General features: G+C 39.1%; 1 protein-coding gene across 2 annotated transcripts; it reads right to left on the bottom strand.

Annotated features, from left to right (window-relative positions):
* Nucleotides 1-555: 555 nt before the first annotated feature.
* On the bottom strand, nt 556-14,647 carry LOC117335774 (DNA damage-regulated autophagy modulator protein 2-like). Of its 2 annotated transcripts, none has more exons than XM_033895956.1 (7): nt 14,105-14,376; nt 10,415-10,562; nt 8,271-8,338; nt 7,581-7,723; nt 4,349-4,526; nt 3,466-3,539; nt 556-829 (listed from the first exon to the last, which is right to left on the bottom strand). In XM_033895956.1, exons 1-7 carry the CDS (start codon nt 14,181-14,183, stop codon nt 641-643), a joined length of 879 nt encoding a protein of 292 aa, XP_033751847.1. In that variant the 5' UTR covers nt 14,184-14,376; the 3' UTR covers nt 556-640. The 2 variants fall into 2 exon arrangements, with proteins under 2 accessions (XP_033751847.1, XP_033751848.1); XM_033895957.1 differs by lacking the exon at nt 14,105-14,376 and adding an exon at nt 14,494-14,647 and having other exon boundaries at nt 560-829.
* Between the last annotated feature and the right edge of the window lie 939 nt (nt 14,648-15,586).

The following is a 15,586-nucleotide window of genomic DNA, read 5'->3' as shown; positions in this document are numbered from 1 at the left end:
CAGGCAATCATAAATACATTTCATTATATATTTCATGGTATTTCATGCCCTTCAATTGTATTTGTCAGGGTAATTTTTACTTTCTTTCCTGCGAATTCCTGTAAGTGTTGTGTACAGTGGTAGTCAATGTTTTAATTCATTAACAGATATATCTAAAACACACGCTAACTCAATACACTGTATACATACAAACGACTTAGCACCACAGCGATTTACTGTCGCCAGATATTAGTAGGTGTGTGATGTACAATGTACATGACAAACTAAATGTATTCTTACATAGGATCGGATCAAATGTAACTCATCACTTCATTTATTCAGCAAACTCGTCCACATCAGTTCCCTTAACCGGCATAGAAAAAACAAAAAGCACTTGTAAAGTATTTTTTCTAATACAACCTTGTAAAATATACTGAAACCAGCAACATGGTTAATATATGTCCATGTTTAGTACATGCATGCAGAAAGTGATGGGGGGGGGGGGGGGGGGGGGGGGGGGGGGGGGGGGGGGGGGGTTCCGTCAGACTTTTTAACAATTTTTAACACGTTTATATCTGTATTAAATCATGTTTTTTATTTTGTCTTTTGCCCAGCAAGTACAGTAACTGAAAACCTGTTGGACACTCGGTAGGTTTGTGACCTACGCCAGCAGTGGTGACCTTTCATCAGGAATATGTAATGGCTGTTCGTCCAAATGTCTCACGCACAGTTTAGCATTGACCTCCACGCGCACTTTCTGAAAGTCTCTGACGTATGTGAAGAAGAAGAAGAGAAATAACACGGCCGTTATCCACTCAGATATCGTACTCACAATATGAGCATCAAATCCCTGAAAACATAAAAAAAAATATGTGAAAATCACATACTTTGTATACATATAAACAAGTTTTAATAGTCCAAATTCTAATTTTCATTCAGTATCAGATAAACTGTCCAATATTTGCTAATTTTAACTACATCTGAATAAAACATACTATTCATAGTTTCAAGAATTTAATCTTCCATGATTCGGACAGTTTTCATCTCTTCATTTACATAACTCATGACCGAGATGATCTAGTAGTAAGGGAAGTAAGTCTACACTGACACGACAGTAATAAGGGAGGTAACTATACATTGACACGACAGTAATAAGGGAGATAACTCTACATTGACACGACAGTAGTAAGGGAGGTAACTCTACATTGACACACCAGTAGTAAGGGAGGTAACTATAGATTGACACGACAGTAGTAAGGGAGGCAACTCTACATTGACACAAGTAACTCTACATTGACACGACAGTAGTCAGGGAGGTAACTCTACATTGACACGACAGTAGTAAGGGAGGTTACTCTACATTGACACGACAGTAGTAAGTGAGGTAACTCTACATCGACACGACAGTAGTAAGGGAGGTTACTCTACATTGACACGACAGTAGTAAGGGAGGTAACTTTACATTGACACAACAGTAGTAAGGGAAGTAACTCTACATTGACACGACAGTAGTAAGGGAAGTAACTCTACATTGACAAACCAGTAGTAAGGGAAGTAACTCTACATTGACACGACAGTAGTAAGGGAGGTAACTCTACATTGACACGACAGTAGTAAGGGAGGTAACTCTACATTGACACGACAGTAGTAAGGGAGGTAACTCTACATAGACACGACAGTAGTAAGGGAGGTAACTCTACATAGACACGACAGTAGTAAGGGAGGTAACTCTACATTGACACGACAGTAGTAAGGGAGGTAACTCTACATTGACACGACAGTAGTAAGGGAGGTAACTCTACATTGACACGACAGTAGTAAGGGAGGTAACTCTACATTGACACGACAGTAGTAAGGGAGGTAACTCTACATTGACACGACAGTAGTAAGGGAGGTAACTCTACATTGACACGACAGTAGTAAGTGAGGTAACTCTACATTGACACGACAGTAGTAAGGGAGGTAACTCTACACTAGACACGACAGTAGTAAGGGAGGTAACTCTACATTGACACGACAGTAGTAAGGGAGGTAACTCTACATTGACACGACAGTAGTAAGGGAGGTAACTCTACATTGACACGACAGTAGTAAGGGAGGTAACTCTACATAGACACGACAGTAGTAAGGGAGGTAACTCTACATTGACACGACAGTAGTAAGGGAGGTAACTCTACATTGACACGACAGTAGTAAGGGAGGTAACTCTACATTGACACGACAGTAGTAAGTGAGGTAACTCTACATTGACACGACAGTAGTAAGTGAGGTAACTCTACATTGACACGACAGTAGTAAGTGAGGTAACTCTACATAGACACGACAGTAGTAAGTGAGGTAACTCTACATTGACACGACAGTAGTAAGTGAGGTAACTCTACATTGACACGACAGTAGTAAGGGAGGTAACTCTACATTGACACGACAGTAGTAAGTGAGGTAACTCTACATTGACACGACAGTAGTAAGGGAGGTAACTCTACATTGACACGACAGTAGTAAGGGAGGTAACTCTACATTGACACGACAGTAGTAAGGGAGGTAACTCTACATTGACACGACAGTAGTAAGGGAGGTAACTCTACATTGACACGACAGTAGTAAGGGAGGTAACTCTACATTGACACGACAGTAGTAAGGGAGGTAACTCTACATTGACACGACAGTAGTAAGGGAGGTAACTCTACATTGACACGACAGTAGTAAGGGAGGTAACTCTACATTGACACGACAGTAGTAAGGGAGGTAACTCTACATTGACACGACAGTAGTAAGGGAGGTAACTCTACATTGACACGACAGTAGTAAGGGAGGTAACTCTACATTGACACGACAGTAGTAAGGGAGGTAACTCTACATTGACACGACAGTAGTAAGTGAGGTAACTCTACATTGACACGACAGTAGTAAGGGAGGTAACTCTACATTGACACGACAGTAGTAAGGGAGGTAACTCTACATTGACACGACAGTAGTAAGGGAGGTAACTCTACATTGACACGACAGTAGTAAGGGAGGTAACTCTACATTGACACGACAGTAGTAAGGGAGGTAACTCTACATTGACACGACAGTAGTAAGGGAGGTAACTCTACATTGACACGACAGTAGTAAGGGAGGTAACTCTACATTGACACGACAGTAGTAAGGGAAGTAACTCTACATTGACACAACAGTAGTTAGGGAAGTAACTCTACATTGACATGACAGTAGTAAGGGAGGTAACTCTACATTGACACGACAGTAGTAAGGGAAGTAACTCTACATAGACATGACAGTAGTAAGGGAGGTAACTCTACATGGACACGACAGTAGTAAGGGAAGTAACTCTACATAGACACGACAGTAGTAAGGGAAGTAACTATACATTGACACAATAACTCATAATCGAGATGATCTAGTAGTAAGGGAGGTAACTCTACATTGACACAATAACTCATGATCGAGACGATCTAGTAGTAAGGGAGGTTACTCTACATTTACTACCTTCTCGGATGGTTTCCAATGAAGTTTGTCTTTTGTGTCGGTTTGATATCGGGATATTCCAGCTGAAGTGAATGCTGTTCTGAGTTAAGGAATGTAGCACGTGATAAGTTTACTTATTTAATCTGTCTCATCTGAAAGCGAAAACGCAAAATAGTTTTGTATCTATATATCCGGTCTGATCTGACCTGTATCTTCTGACATTCTGTCTCATCTGTCCCTACATATTCTGATATTCTGTCTAATTTAGCCCTTGAGTGTCCAGACAAACCTTTCTGATCTGACCCCTGAGTATTTTGACATCCTGTCTACATGTAATCCAAACCTGAGAATTCCTACATCCTGTCTAATCTGACCCTGAGTATTCTTACATCCTAATCTGACCTTAATTCTGAGTATTTACATCCTATTAATCTGACCCTGAGTATTCTGACATCTTGTTTAATCTGACCCTGAGTATTCTGACAACCTTTCTAATCAGATCCCTGATTATTCTGACATCCTGTCTAATCAGATCATTGATATCAACAACACATGTCCAATCTGACCACTTTGTAATCTATTATTCATCTTATCCCTGATAAAGTATTGAATTATTCCATCAATACTCAAGACCAGGCCTGACCGCTGAAGTGAAGGCATTTCGGTCACCTATTACTGGTGTATAAAGGTTTTTAGGGAAATTAAACAATAAGGGAAACAGGGCTGAACACTGCATGGTGAACAGGTACCTGTAGCTCAAATGGTTAGATCATCTGTCTAGAGTTCAGAGGTTACGAGTTCGAGTCCAAGTCTGGTCGCTGCGTTTCTCCTCTCTAGTTACTGTTGATATCCGACATAAACTCTTTTTTGAATTTGTCTTTTTAGCGTTGAACAGAAAGGATACCTGTGACCATACTGACGGCTGAGATTACTGATAAGACGAGGCGGACACGGGCAATGAACTGACCGTTAAACTCTGGATACATATGGTAGGTGAGAAAGGTTTGGAGGAATTCATAAAGGACTCCACAACCGAGAACGAGGCTAGCTCCCGTTAAATGGACCGGCTCAACAACAGTTTCCTGTTCGACACAAAAAGGTAAAATTACACTAAATACAGAAACATGAAAGTATTTACATAGATATCTTTACAGAGGTGGATACACTAAATACAGACACATGTAAGTATCTACATAGATATCTATACAGAGGTGGATATTTAGTAAACTATTAACATAATCATACCCAGGAACATTCATAGACTGGGAAATCAAAATCTTCAAACAGCAAAATCCAACATGGCTGTCTGTCGGCCATTTTGTACTTTTAATCAGTCTTAAAATGATATCTACACAACATGGGCCACCAAGGTAGCACACCACAGTAAGACAGCCTGGCCATGGGCAATTTTTTTGTTAAGCAAATAACTCCTGTATTATGATATGTATAAAAAATGAAAAAATAAATGTACACTATAATTGGTATATCCAGTATGAAGTAGTACATACAGGCTTCACATTTATTAAAACAAAAATCAATAAATTGGTTCCGGATTTTAAATATCCGGATTTTCCGAACGTGTGTTTACACAGGAAATTTAGTTTCGCCTACAGCGCAAAATGGAAGCCCACAGAAAAGGTAAGATAGCGGAAAAACTTAATTTACAACATATGTCCAAACAAGATTAATTCTGTCTTTGGGATAGAGATATTTAATTTTAAATAGATTTCAGAAAAAAAATTGTGTAGAGAATTGTGCCATTTTGGGTCAAATATCATAATATTTTGCAATTTTTGAGAATTTTTTAAGCTGTTACCATGGTATTCACAGCTCTAAAAATCACAGAAAATATCAGTTTACTTATCCTTCAGAGCTCTATTAAAATTGCAAATGTTGTACAGATTTCAAATATATATACTTTATTAGAGGTTATATGTAAGGTTAACTGGCAATGTTTACATATCTAAAGCATGTGCCATATTTTTCAGAATTTGGCATTTTTACTGTACACTGCTACCTTATAAGGGCTGAAAAATGTTATTTTTTGGAAATTGTGCTTAATTATGCTTGATTAAGCTTCATTTTAGTTCATTATTGCTCAAAAATGCATAAAAACAATTTAAAACTTGTTTATTATCAGGCTTGTCATATTAGAGGAATCAAGGGAGGTAACTCGCATATTTACCCATTTTAAGGGTGGGTTAATTAAGCATAATGTTAATGAGTCCGTGTAAATTGAAAAGATATTCTATGTTTTATAACAAACCCAAAATAACTTATTGGGTATCTAACAAACCATATAGACTGAATTCTGGTTTGTTTTACCTGATTTATTACCCCGTATCCATGGAAACTATTACAGTAAGTGTTATTTTTTGAAATATTTGGTGAAACCATTATTTTCAATTTATTTATACATTGGTAAGCATGTAATTTCAATTGATGGAGTGTACGGTTGATACAATATTGTCAATTATTGTCACTTCCTTCGGTAAAGCAGAAAAAATAGCATTTTCCGCATAAAATGGGATCAGCGGACACTTTCATATGATCATTGGTACATATCTGAATTACCGGGGTGGAAACAGATGACTGTGATGTCATAGGCATGACATTTTGAAATCTTGGATGTCATGTCATGATTTATCAGTTAGAATATTGCATGTGTTGCTAAGCTGAGGTTTGGAAAGGAATTTGGTTATCTATTATGACACCATTGAGTATTTATGACGTCATAGATACCATCTGATGACGTCATAGTTACTGATGACGTCATGGTAACTATGACGTCATATTACAAGGCTAAATTTGATAGTTGTATAGTATTTTTTGCTTGATTACATGCACAGAGACTCAAAGTACCACATTCAACTCAAAACACAACTTTATTCAAGAGATATACAGAATTATGGGAGTTTTCATCTTTAAAATTACCTCCCCTTATTACTGGATTGAGAGAAAAAGTTGTCAAAATACACCTCTCAGGGAAATCAGCAATACTCGGTGACTATTAAAGATACACAGTAACCCGATATGTCATTTTGTTCGTCGGAACATATTCTAGACATTCATGGGGTTTTTAGTAAAATTAGAATTAACAAAAGTGATGTATAAGGTAGCACACCACAGTAAGACAGCCTGGCCATGGGCAATTTTTTTGTTAAGCAAATAACTCCTGTATTATGATATGTATAAAAAATGAAAAAATAAATGTACACTATAATTGGTATATCCAGTATGAAGTAGTACATACAGGCTTCACATTTATTAAAACAAAAATCAATAAATTGGTTCCGGATTTTAAATATCCGGATTTTCCGAACGTGTTTACACAGGAAATTTAGTTTCGCCTACAGCGCAAAATGGAAGCCCACAGAAAAGGTAAGATAGCGGAAAAACTTAATTTACAACATATGTCCAAACAAGATTAATTCTGTCTTTGGGATAGAGATATTTAATTTTAAATAGATTTCAGAAAAAAATTGTGTAGAGAATTGTGCCATTTTGGGTCAAATATCATAATATTTTGCAATTTTTGAGAATTTTTTAAGCTGTTACCATGGTATTCACAGCTCTAAAAATCACAGAAAATATCAGTTTACTTATCCTTCAGAGCTCTATTAAAATTGCAAATGTTGTACAGATTTCAAATATATATACCTTTATTAGAGGTTATATGTAAGGTTAACTGGCAATGTTTACATATCTAAAGCATGTGCCATATTTTTCAGAATTTGGCATTTTTACTGTACACTGCTACCCAAAGGAAACCTACATTTGAAAAATGTATGGAATTTGAGACCGATGTCTTAAGTGCTTATTTTGGGGATTGTGATTAAAAATCAGATATGGTACCCTGTCATTATGTTGGATTAGTTTAAATGATACAGAAAGATTATTTAACAGACAAGGTGGTAGGGAATGATTGTCTCACTGAACATAAATATATATCTATCATATTCTTTGTGTAATTTTTATTTACCAAACACAAATCTATATCAACATATTCTTTGTGTGATTTTACAAAGTAAAAATATTGACCTTTAACTTATGTCATTAGCATTACCACCAGGTAATACATATGTAGTAATATATGTAAATATAGCAAAGTCTGTTTTTGACATTCAATATCTTACCTGAAAATTGGCAACAATGCTTAATCCGAGAGAGCTGAGAATTCCGAGTACCAAGCCTGCTTTATTTAGTCTCCGGAGACGGCCATCTTCATGACCAGTCAGACTCTCCACCAACTTGTAACGGATGTACATTGTACAAAAGGCTGCAAATACAACCGTTTTATTGAGGTTTTATATTGTTGATAATCTCCAGACTACAGCAAAGGTCATATATCTAAGGTCATATGTCTAAGGTCATATGTCTAAGGTCACCACTGTAATGGTAAGGAGCCCTGATGGTTGCTATCACTCTAGAATTTTCCATCAATGACACGATTTTGTTGTGTATCATGATCTATGATTACGGATTTATTGATCTGAGACTCAAGAAGGCAGGGTTTGTGACAATACTTACCTATAACTTACCTGTAGTTGTTTGTTACAACACTTACCTGTAGTTGTTTGTTACAACACTTACCTGTAGTTGTTTGTTACAACACTAACCTGTAGTTGTTTGTTACAACACTTACCTGTAGTTGTTTGTTACAACACTTACCTGTAGTTGTTTGTTACAACACTTACCTGTAGTTGTTTGTTACAACACTTACCTGTAGTTGGTGTGACAATACCTACCTGTAGTTGATTGTGACAACACTTACCTGTAGTTGTTTGTGACAACACTTACCTGTAATTGTTTGTGACAATACTTACCTATAGTTGCAGCAATATTTAAGAACTGTCCAAATATGCAGCTTTCTGGAGGCTTTGTCCCGGTGTCACTATACAAACATAAATTACTTTTATGTTAAAATCCAATATTCATTGTTTTACTACTATATATATTGATAAATCGTTAATTTGATCTTTAGTTTTTTGTATAAGATTTTGATGTGATGTTTTAAAGCAACAGTAAAAAATTAACAGTTATATAAAACTCCTAATTAGGTGATTTATTATCAAAAATTAATTTACGAAAATTGATTGATCTTGCAGTACATGGATTTATCTCCTCCTTACAAACATCGAGTAGCTAGACCTCCTTACAAACATCGAGTAGTTAGAGCTCCTTACAAACATCGAGTTGTTAGAGAACTGTTTATTCTCCTCCTTACAAACATCGAGTAGTTAGACCTCCTTACAAACATTGATTAGCCAGTACCTCCTCTTACAAACATCGAGTACGTTAGACTTCCTTACAAACATCGAGTTGTTAGACCTCCTTCCAGACATCGAGTAGTTAGACCTCCTTACAAACATCGAGGTAGTTAGCCCTACGTTACAAACATCGAGTAGTTAGAGCTCCTTTACAGACATCGGAGTAGTTAGACCCTCCTTACACAACATCAAGTTATTTAGACCTCCTTACACCATCGAGTAGTTTAGAGCCTCCTTTACAAACATCGAGTAGTTAGACCTCCTTTACAGACATCGAGTATTTAGACCTTCCTTAACAACATTTTGAGTAGCAGAACCACCTTACAAACATCGAGTAGTTAGACTTCCTTACAAATATCAAGTTGTTAGAGAACTGTTTATTCTCCTCCTTACAAACATCGAGTAGTTAGACTTCCTTACAAACATTGAGTAGTTAGAGCTCCTTACAAACATCGAGTAGTTAGAGCTCCTTACAAACATTGAGTAGTTAGACCTCCTTACAAACATCGAGTAGTTAGACCTCCTTACAAACATCGAGTAGTTAGAGCTCCTTACAAACATCGAGTAGTTAGACCTCCTTACAAACATCGAGTAGTTAGACCTCCTTACAAACATTGAGTAGCCAGACCTCCTTACAAACATCGAGTAGTTAGACTTCCTTACAAACATCGAGTAGTTAGACATCCTTACAAACATCAAGTAGTTAGACCTCCTTACAAACATCGAGTAGTTAGACCTCCTTACAAACATCGAGTAGTTAGACCTCCTTACAAACATTGAGTAGTTAGAGAACTGTTTATTCTCCTCCTTACAAACATCGAGTAGTTAGAGCTCCTTACAAACATCGAGTAGTTAGACATCCTTACAAACATCAAGTAGTTAGACCGCCTTACAAACATCGAGTAGTTAGACCTCCTTACAAACATCGAGTAGTTAGACCTCCTTACAAACATAGAGTAGCCAGAGCTCCTTACAAACATCGAGTAGTTAGAGCTCCTTACAAACATAGAGTAGTTAGACCTCCTTACAAACATCGAGTAGTTAGACCTCCTTACAAACATTGAGTAGCTAGACCTCCTTACAAACATCGAGTAGTTAGACCTCCTTACAAACATTGAGTAGTTAGACCTCCTTACAAACATCGAGTAGTTAGACCTCCTTACAAACATCGAGTAGTTAGACCTCCTTACAAACATCGAGTAGTTAGACCTCCTTACAAACATCGAGTAGCCAGAGCTCCTTACAAACATTGAGTAGTTAGACCTCCTTACAAACATTGAGTAGTTAGACCTCCTTACAAACATTGAGTAGTTAGCTAGACCTCCTTACAAACATTGAGTAGTTAGACCTCCTTACAAACATCGAGTAGCTAGAGCTCCTTACAAACATTGAGTAGCCAGAGCTCCTTACAAACATCGAGTAGCTAGAGAACTGTTTATTCTGATGCTGTACCTGATATAGGGGAAATATGCTGCGATGTCGTTTTTGAGAAACTGTTTATTCTGATGCTGTACCTGATATAGGGGAAATATGCTGCGATGTCGTTTTTGAGGAACTGTTTATTCTGATGCTGTACCTGATATAGGGGAAATATGCTGCGATGTCGTTTTTGAGGAACTGTTTATTCTCATGCTGTACCTGATATAGGGGAAATATGCTGTGATGTCGTTTTTGAGGAACTGTTTATTCTCATGCTGTACCTGATATAGGGGAAATATGCTGCGATGTCTTTTTTGAGGACGGCTATAACATAGGATCCGATAAACGTCCCGCAGGAAACCAACACCAAGGCTATCGGTAGGTAGCCTAGTCCACTCCCACACACCTGCATCTTTTCTGTGATCACACCTGTAACGAGAAAATATCAGGAGTAATCATATATAACCCTGAACTTCATACACCTGTAATTTCTCTGTGATCACACCTGTAACGAGAAAATATCAGGAGTAATCATGGGTAGACCTGACCTCACACACCTGTAATTTCTCTGTCACCACACCTGTAATAAATCAGACAGCTTCCATGAGACAGGGGGGCAGAAAGTAGATGACAACTAAATCATGGGTCAGTGCTGTGTTACAGTGGCTGTGTTAGTCAGGGTCCACAGAATGTATAGCAGCTAGAACCATCCTCCAATTATCATGGCATAAAGTGGTCAGTGAGTGTATAGTCATACAATGGTCATACAGTGGTCATACAGTGGTTATACAGTGGTCATAGAGGGTAAGGGAGAGTGTGGTCATACAGTGGTCATAGAGGGTAAGGGAGGGTGTGGTCATACAATGGTCATACAGTGGTCATACAGTGGTTATACAGTGGTTATACAGTGGTCATACAGTGGTCATAGAGGGTAAGGGAGAGTGTGGTCATACAATGGTCATACAGTGGTCATACAGTGGTCATACAGTGGTCATACAGTGGTTATACAGTGGTCATACAGTGGTCATAGAGGGTAAGGAAGAGTGTGGTCATACAGTGGTCATAGAGGGTAAGGGAGGGTGTGGTCATACAATGGTCATACAGCGGTTATACAGTGGTCATACAGTGGTCATACAGTGGTCATAGAGGGTAAGGGAGAGTGTGGTCATACAATGGTCATACAGTGGTCATACAGTGGTTATACAGTGGTTATACAGTGGTCATACAGTGGTCATAGAGGGTAAGGGAGAGTGTGGTCATACAATGGTCATACAGTGGTCATACAGTGGTCATACAGTGGTCATACAGTGGTTATACAGTGGTCATACAGTGGTCATAGAGGGTAAGGAAGAGTGTGGTCATACAGTGGTCATAGAGGGTAAGGGAGGGTGTGGTCATACAATGGTCATACAGCGGTTATACAGTGGTTATACAGTGGTCATACAGTGGTCATAGAGGGTAAGGGAGAGTGTGGTCATACAGTGGTCATACAGTGGTCATAGAGGGTAATGGAGAGTGTGGTCATACAGTGGTCATACAGGGTAAGGGAGAGTGTGGTCATACAGTGGTCATACAGGGTAAGGAAGAGTGTGGTCATACAATGGTCATACAGTGGTTATACAGTGGTCATACAGAGGTCATACAGTGGTCATACAGGGTAAGGGAGAGTGTGATCATACAGTGGTCATACAGTGGTTATACAGTGGTTATACAGTGGTTATACAGGGTAACGGAGAGTGTGGTCATACAGTGGTCATACAGTGGTCATACAGTGGTTATACAGTGGTCATACAGGGTAAGGGAGAGTGTGGTCATACAGTGGTCATACAGTGGTCATACAGGGTAAGGGAGAGTGTGGTCATACAGTAGTCATACAGTGGTCATACAGGGTAAGGGAGAGTGTGGTCATACAGTGGTCATACAGTGGTCATACAGTGGTCATACAGTGGTCATACAGGGTAAGGGAGAGTGTGGTCATACAGTAGTCATACAGTGGTCATACAGGGTAAGGAAGAGTGTGGTCATACAGTGGTCATACAAGGTAAGGAAGAGTGTGGTCATACAGTGGTCATACAGTGGTCATACAAGGTAAGGAAGAGTGTGGTCATACAGTGGTCATACAGTGGTCATACAGGGTAAGGAAGAGTATGGTCATACAGTGTCCATACAGTGTCCATACAGTGGTCATACAGTGGTCATACAGTGGTCATACAGTGGTCATACAGGATAAGTGAGAGTGTGGTCATACAGGGTAAGGAAGAGTGTGGTCATACAGTGTCCATACAGTGGTCATACAGTGGTCATACAGTGGTCATACGGCGGTCATACAGGTAAGGGAGAGTGTGGTAAAGTGGTCATACAGTGGTCATACAATGGCCATACAGGGTAAGAGAATGGTCACAGTGGTCATACAGGGTAAGGAAGAGTGTGGTCATACAGTGGTCATACAGGGTAATGAAGAGTATGGTCATACAGTGTCCATACAGTGGTCATACAGTGTCCATACAGTGGTCATATAGTGGTCATACAGTGGTCATAGAGCGGTCATACAGGGTAAGGGAGAGTGTGGTAATACAGTGGTCATACAGTGGTCATACGGTGGTCATACACTTGCCATACAGGGTAAGTGAGAGTGTGGTCATACAGGGTAAGGAAGAGTGTGGTCATACAGTGGTCATACAGGGTAAAGAAGAGTATGGTCATACAGTGTCCATACAGTGGTCATACAGTGGTCATACGGTGGCCATACATTAGTCATACAGTGGTCGTACAGTTGTCATACAGTGGTCATACAGTGGTCATACAATGGTCATACAGTGGTCATACAGGGTAAGGGAGAGTGTGGTAATACAGTGGTCATACAGGGTAAAGAAGAGTGTGGTCATACAGTGGCCATACAGTGGTCATACAGTGGTCATACAGCGGTCATACAGGGTAAGGGAGAGTGTGGTAATACAGTGGTCATATAGTGGTCATACAGTGGTCATACGGTGGTCATACACTTGCCATACAGGGTAAGTGAGAGTGTGGTCATACAGTGTAAGGAAGAGTGTGGCCATACAGTGGTCATACAGGGTAAGGAAGAGTGTGGTCATACAGTGGTCATACAAGGTAAGGAAGAGTGTGGCCATACAGTGGTCAAACAGTGGTCATACAGGGTAAGGAAGAGTGTGGTCATACAGGGTAAAGAAGAGTGTGGTAATACAGTGGTCATACAGTGGTCATACAGGGTAAGGAAGAGTGTGGTCATAGAGTGGTCATACAGTGGTCATACAGGGAAAGGGAGAGTATGGTCATACAGTGGTCATACAGTGTAAGTGACAGTAGGTGGCATTACATTACAAACAGTTTTTACCATGACAAACATTAAAGGTGCAAAAATATTATGATCACATTGTTTATTGAGTGAGAAGTACAATGTAACCATACCAACACAGGATATTTGCTGTATTTGAAAAAAAAAATATCTAACAAACATTAACAAACTACATTGTGTGACACTGATAAGTGAACAAATATTGTATTTGATGTTGGGAGGAAAGCACAGGGCTGGGGAGTTGGTGGGTGTAGGTGGGGAAACAAAATAACCCAACAGATATCATCCCCTGCCATCTCGAATGCATGATCTCCTCGAGGATTGTGGTCTGAAGTTCACGCATGACTGCACACATCACAACATATTTACTGCACAGCACTGAGCTCGGGGCACCCAACAATTAACATGCAGTATTTGACGTCATGAGAACAGAGACGGTGTGATATACATCTCTGATGATATATACATCTCTGATGATATGTACGTCTCTGATGAGAAGTAAATATGCATTGTGTACAAGTTAATATGCACACATGAACAATATGAAAATCATTGCACAATCCACTTAAACGTTAAGTAATTATAAACATTATTAACTATGCAATATACATTGTAATATATGTAACATTATAAATATATACAGCAAATAACACACCTGCTCCAAATTTCCTTCTTACTGACTCTGACGAATTGGTACTCTTGTCCTGAATTTGAAAATTTCGTAAATTTGACATAGTGTCCTTGGTGCTTCGCTGTGATATTTAAATAAGGCCTGCTGTATCAAATCAAAATTCGTTATAAACATGATTTATTGTTAAAGTAAATATTTATAAGGACACTTCGACCGTGATAAGATAAGAATATCAGCACCAAGGTAGGACGGAAGAAAGATAGCACACTTATCATAACCACGGGACCCATTCAGGGTAGCAACATGACAATGAGACTTGGCAATCATCGTCATATGACTGTGACGAAATTCAGAAAAAATATCTATATATCGCACTTGAACGCCAGAAATAGGTCAATGATTTAAATACTCACGTTAATGTGTGTCTGTGCTGCTTTTCTTTGTCAGAAAGTAGTATGTTTTATGTTCAATTTGGAATGGCGTTAATTAAACAGACAGCTCCATCTGGTTGCTTCGTAATGTTGAACATATCTCTCTGTTTACGTCGTGGAAATGAAAGTAGAACATTTTCTACTTCCGGTACGTCTCGCTCAGGAGCGACTCAAGAAAGATAACTCGTATATCGGCCTTCAAAACTACATTGACACGGAAAAATTGAAGTAAAATTCACATTCTAGAAATAAAATATTTTTAATTCATGCAATAGAACGAATTTCATTGCAATTTGTATTTGATGATGACTTGCTTTTTAATTGAACAATATTGCACATGGGTTATTGAAAGATAAAAAATTGTGTCATTTTTTGCAATATTAGAAATAGTTTAATCTCAGATAAAACGAAAATAACACGTTTTATCATTAAAATAATTTTGTTTTATATGTCCTCACATCAGCCAGGGCCAGAAAACAGCTAGCTAGGGTCATATAAGGACGTGTGTCTTTTGTGATATCAACAGTCAGGGTGATATTAAGACGGGTGTCAAGGGGACACCAACATCCAGGGTGATATTAGGACGGGTGTGTAGGGGACACCATTATCCAGGGTGATATTAGGACGGGTGTCTATGAGACACCAACAGTCAGGGTGATATTAGGACGGGTGTCTAAAGGGACACCAACAGTCAGGGTGATATTAGGACGGGTGTCTAAAGGGACACCAACATCCAGGGTGATATTAGGATTGGTGTCTAGATGACACCAACAGTCAGGGTGATGTTAGGACGGGTGTGTAGGGGACACCAACATTCAGGGTGATATTAGGACGGGTGTCTAGGGGACACCAACATCCAGGGTGATATTAGGATTGGTGTCTGGAGGACACCAACATCCAGGGTGATATTAGGACGGGTGACTAGAGGACACCAACAGCCAGGGTGATATAAGGGCGGGTGTCTATGGGACACCAACATCCAGGGTGATATTAGGACGGGTGTCTAGGGAACACCAACATCCAGGGTGATATTAGGACGGGTGTCTAGGGGACACCAACATCCAGGGTGATATTA

Source organism: Pecten maximus, chromosome 10 (genome assembly GCF_902652985.1).
Source record: "Pecten maximus chromosome 10, xPecMax1.1, whole genome shotgun sequence".
Taxonomy (NCBI): Eukaryota; Metazoa; Mollusca; class Bivalvia; order Pectinida; family Pectinidae; genus Pecten; species Pecten maximus.
Note: the sequence above shows the minus strand (reverse complement) of the source record. Positions and strands in the feature narration are given on the sequence as shown.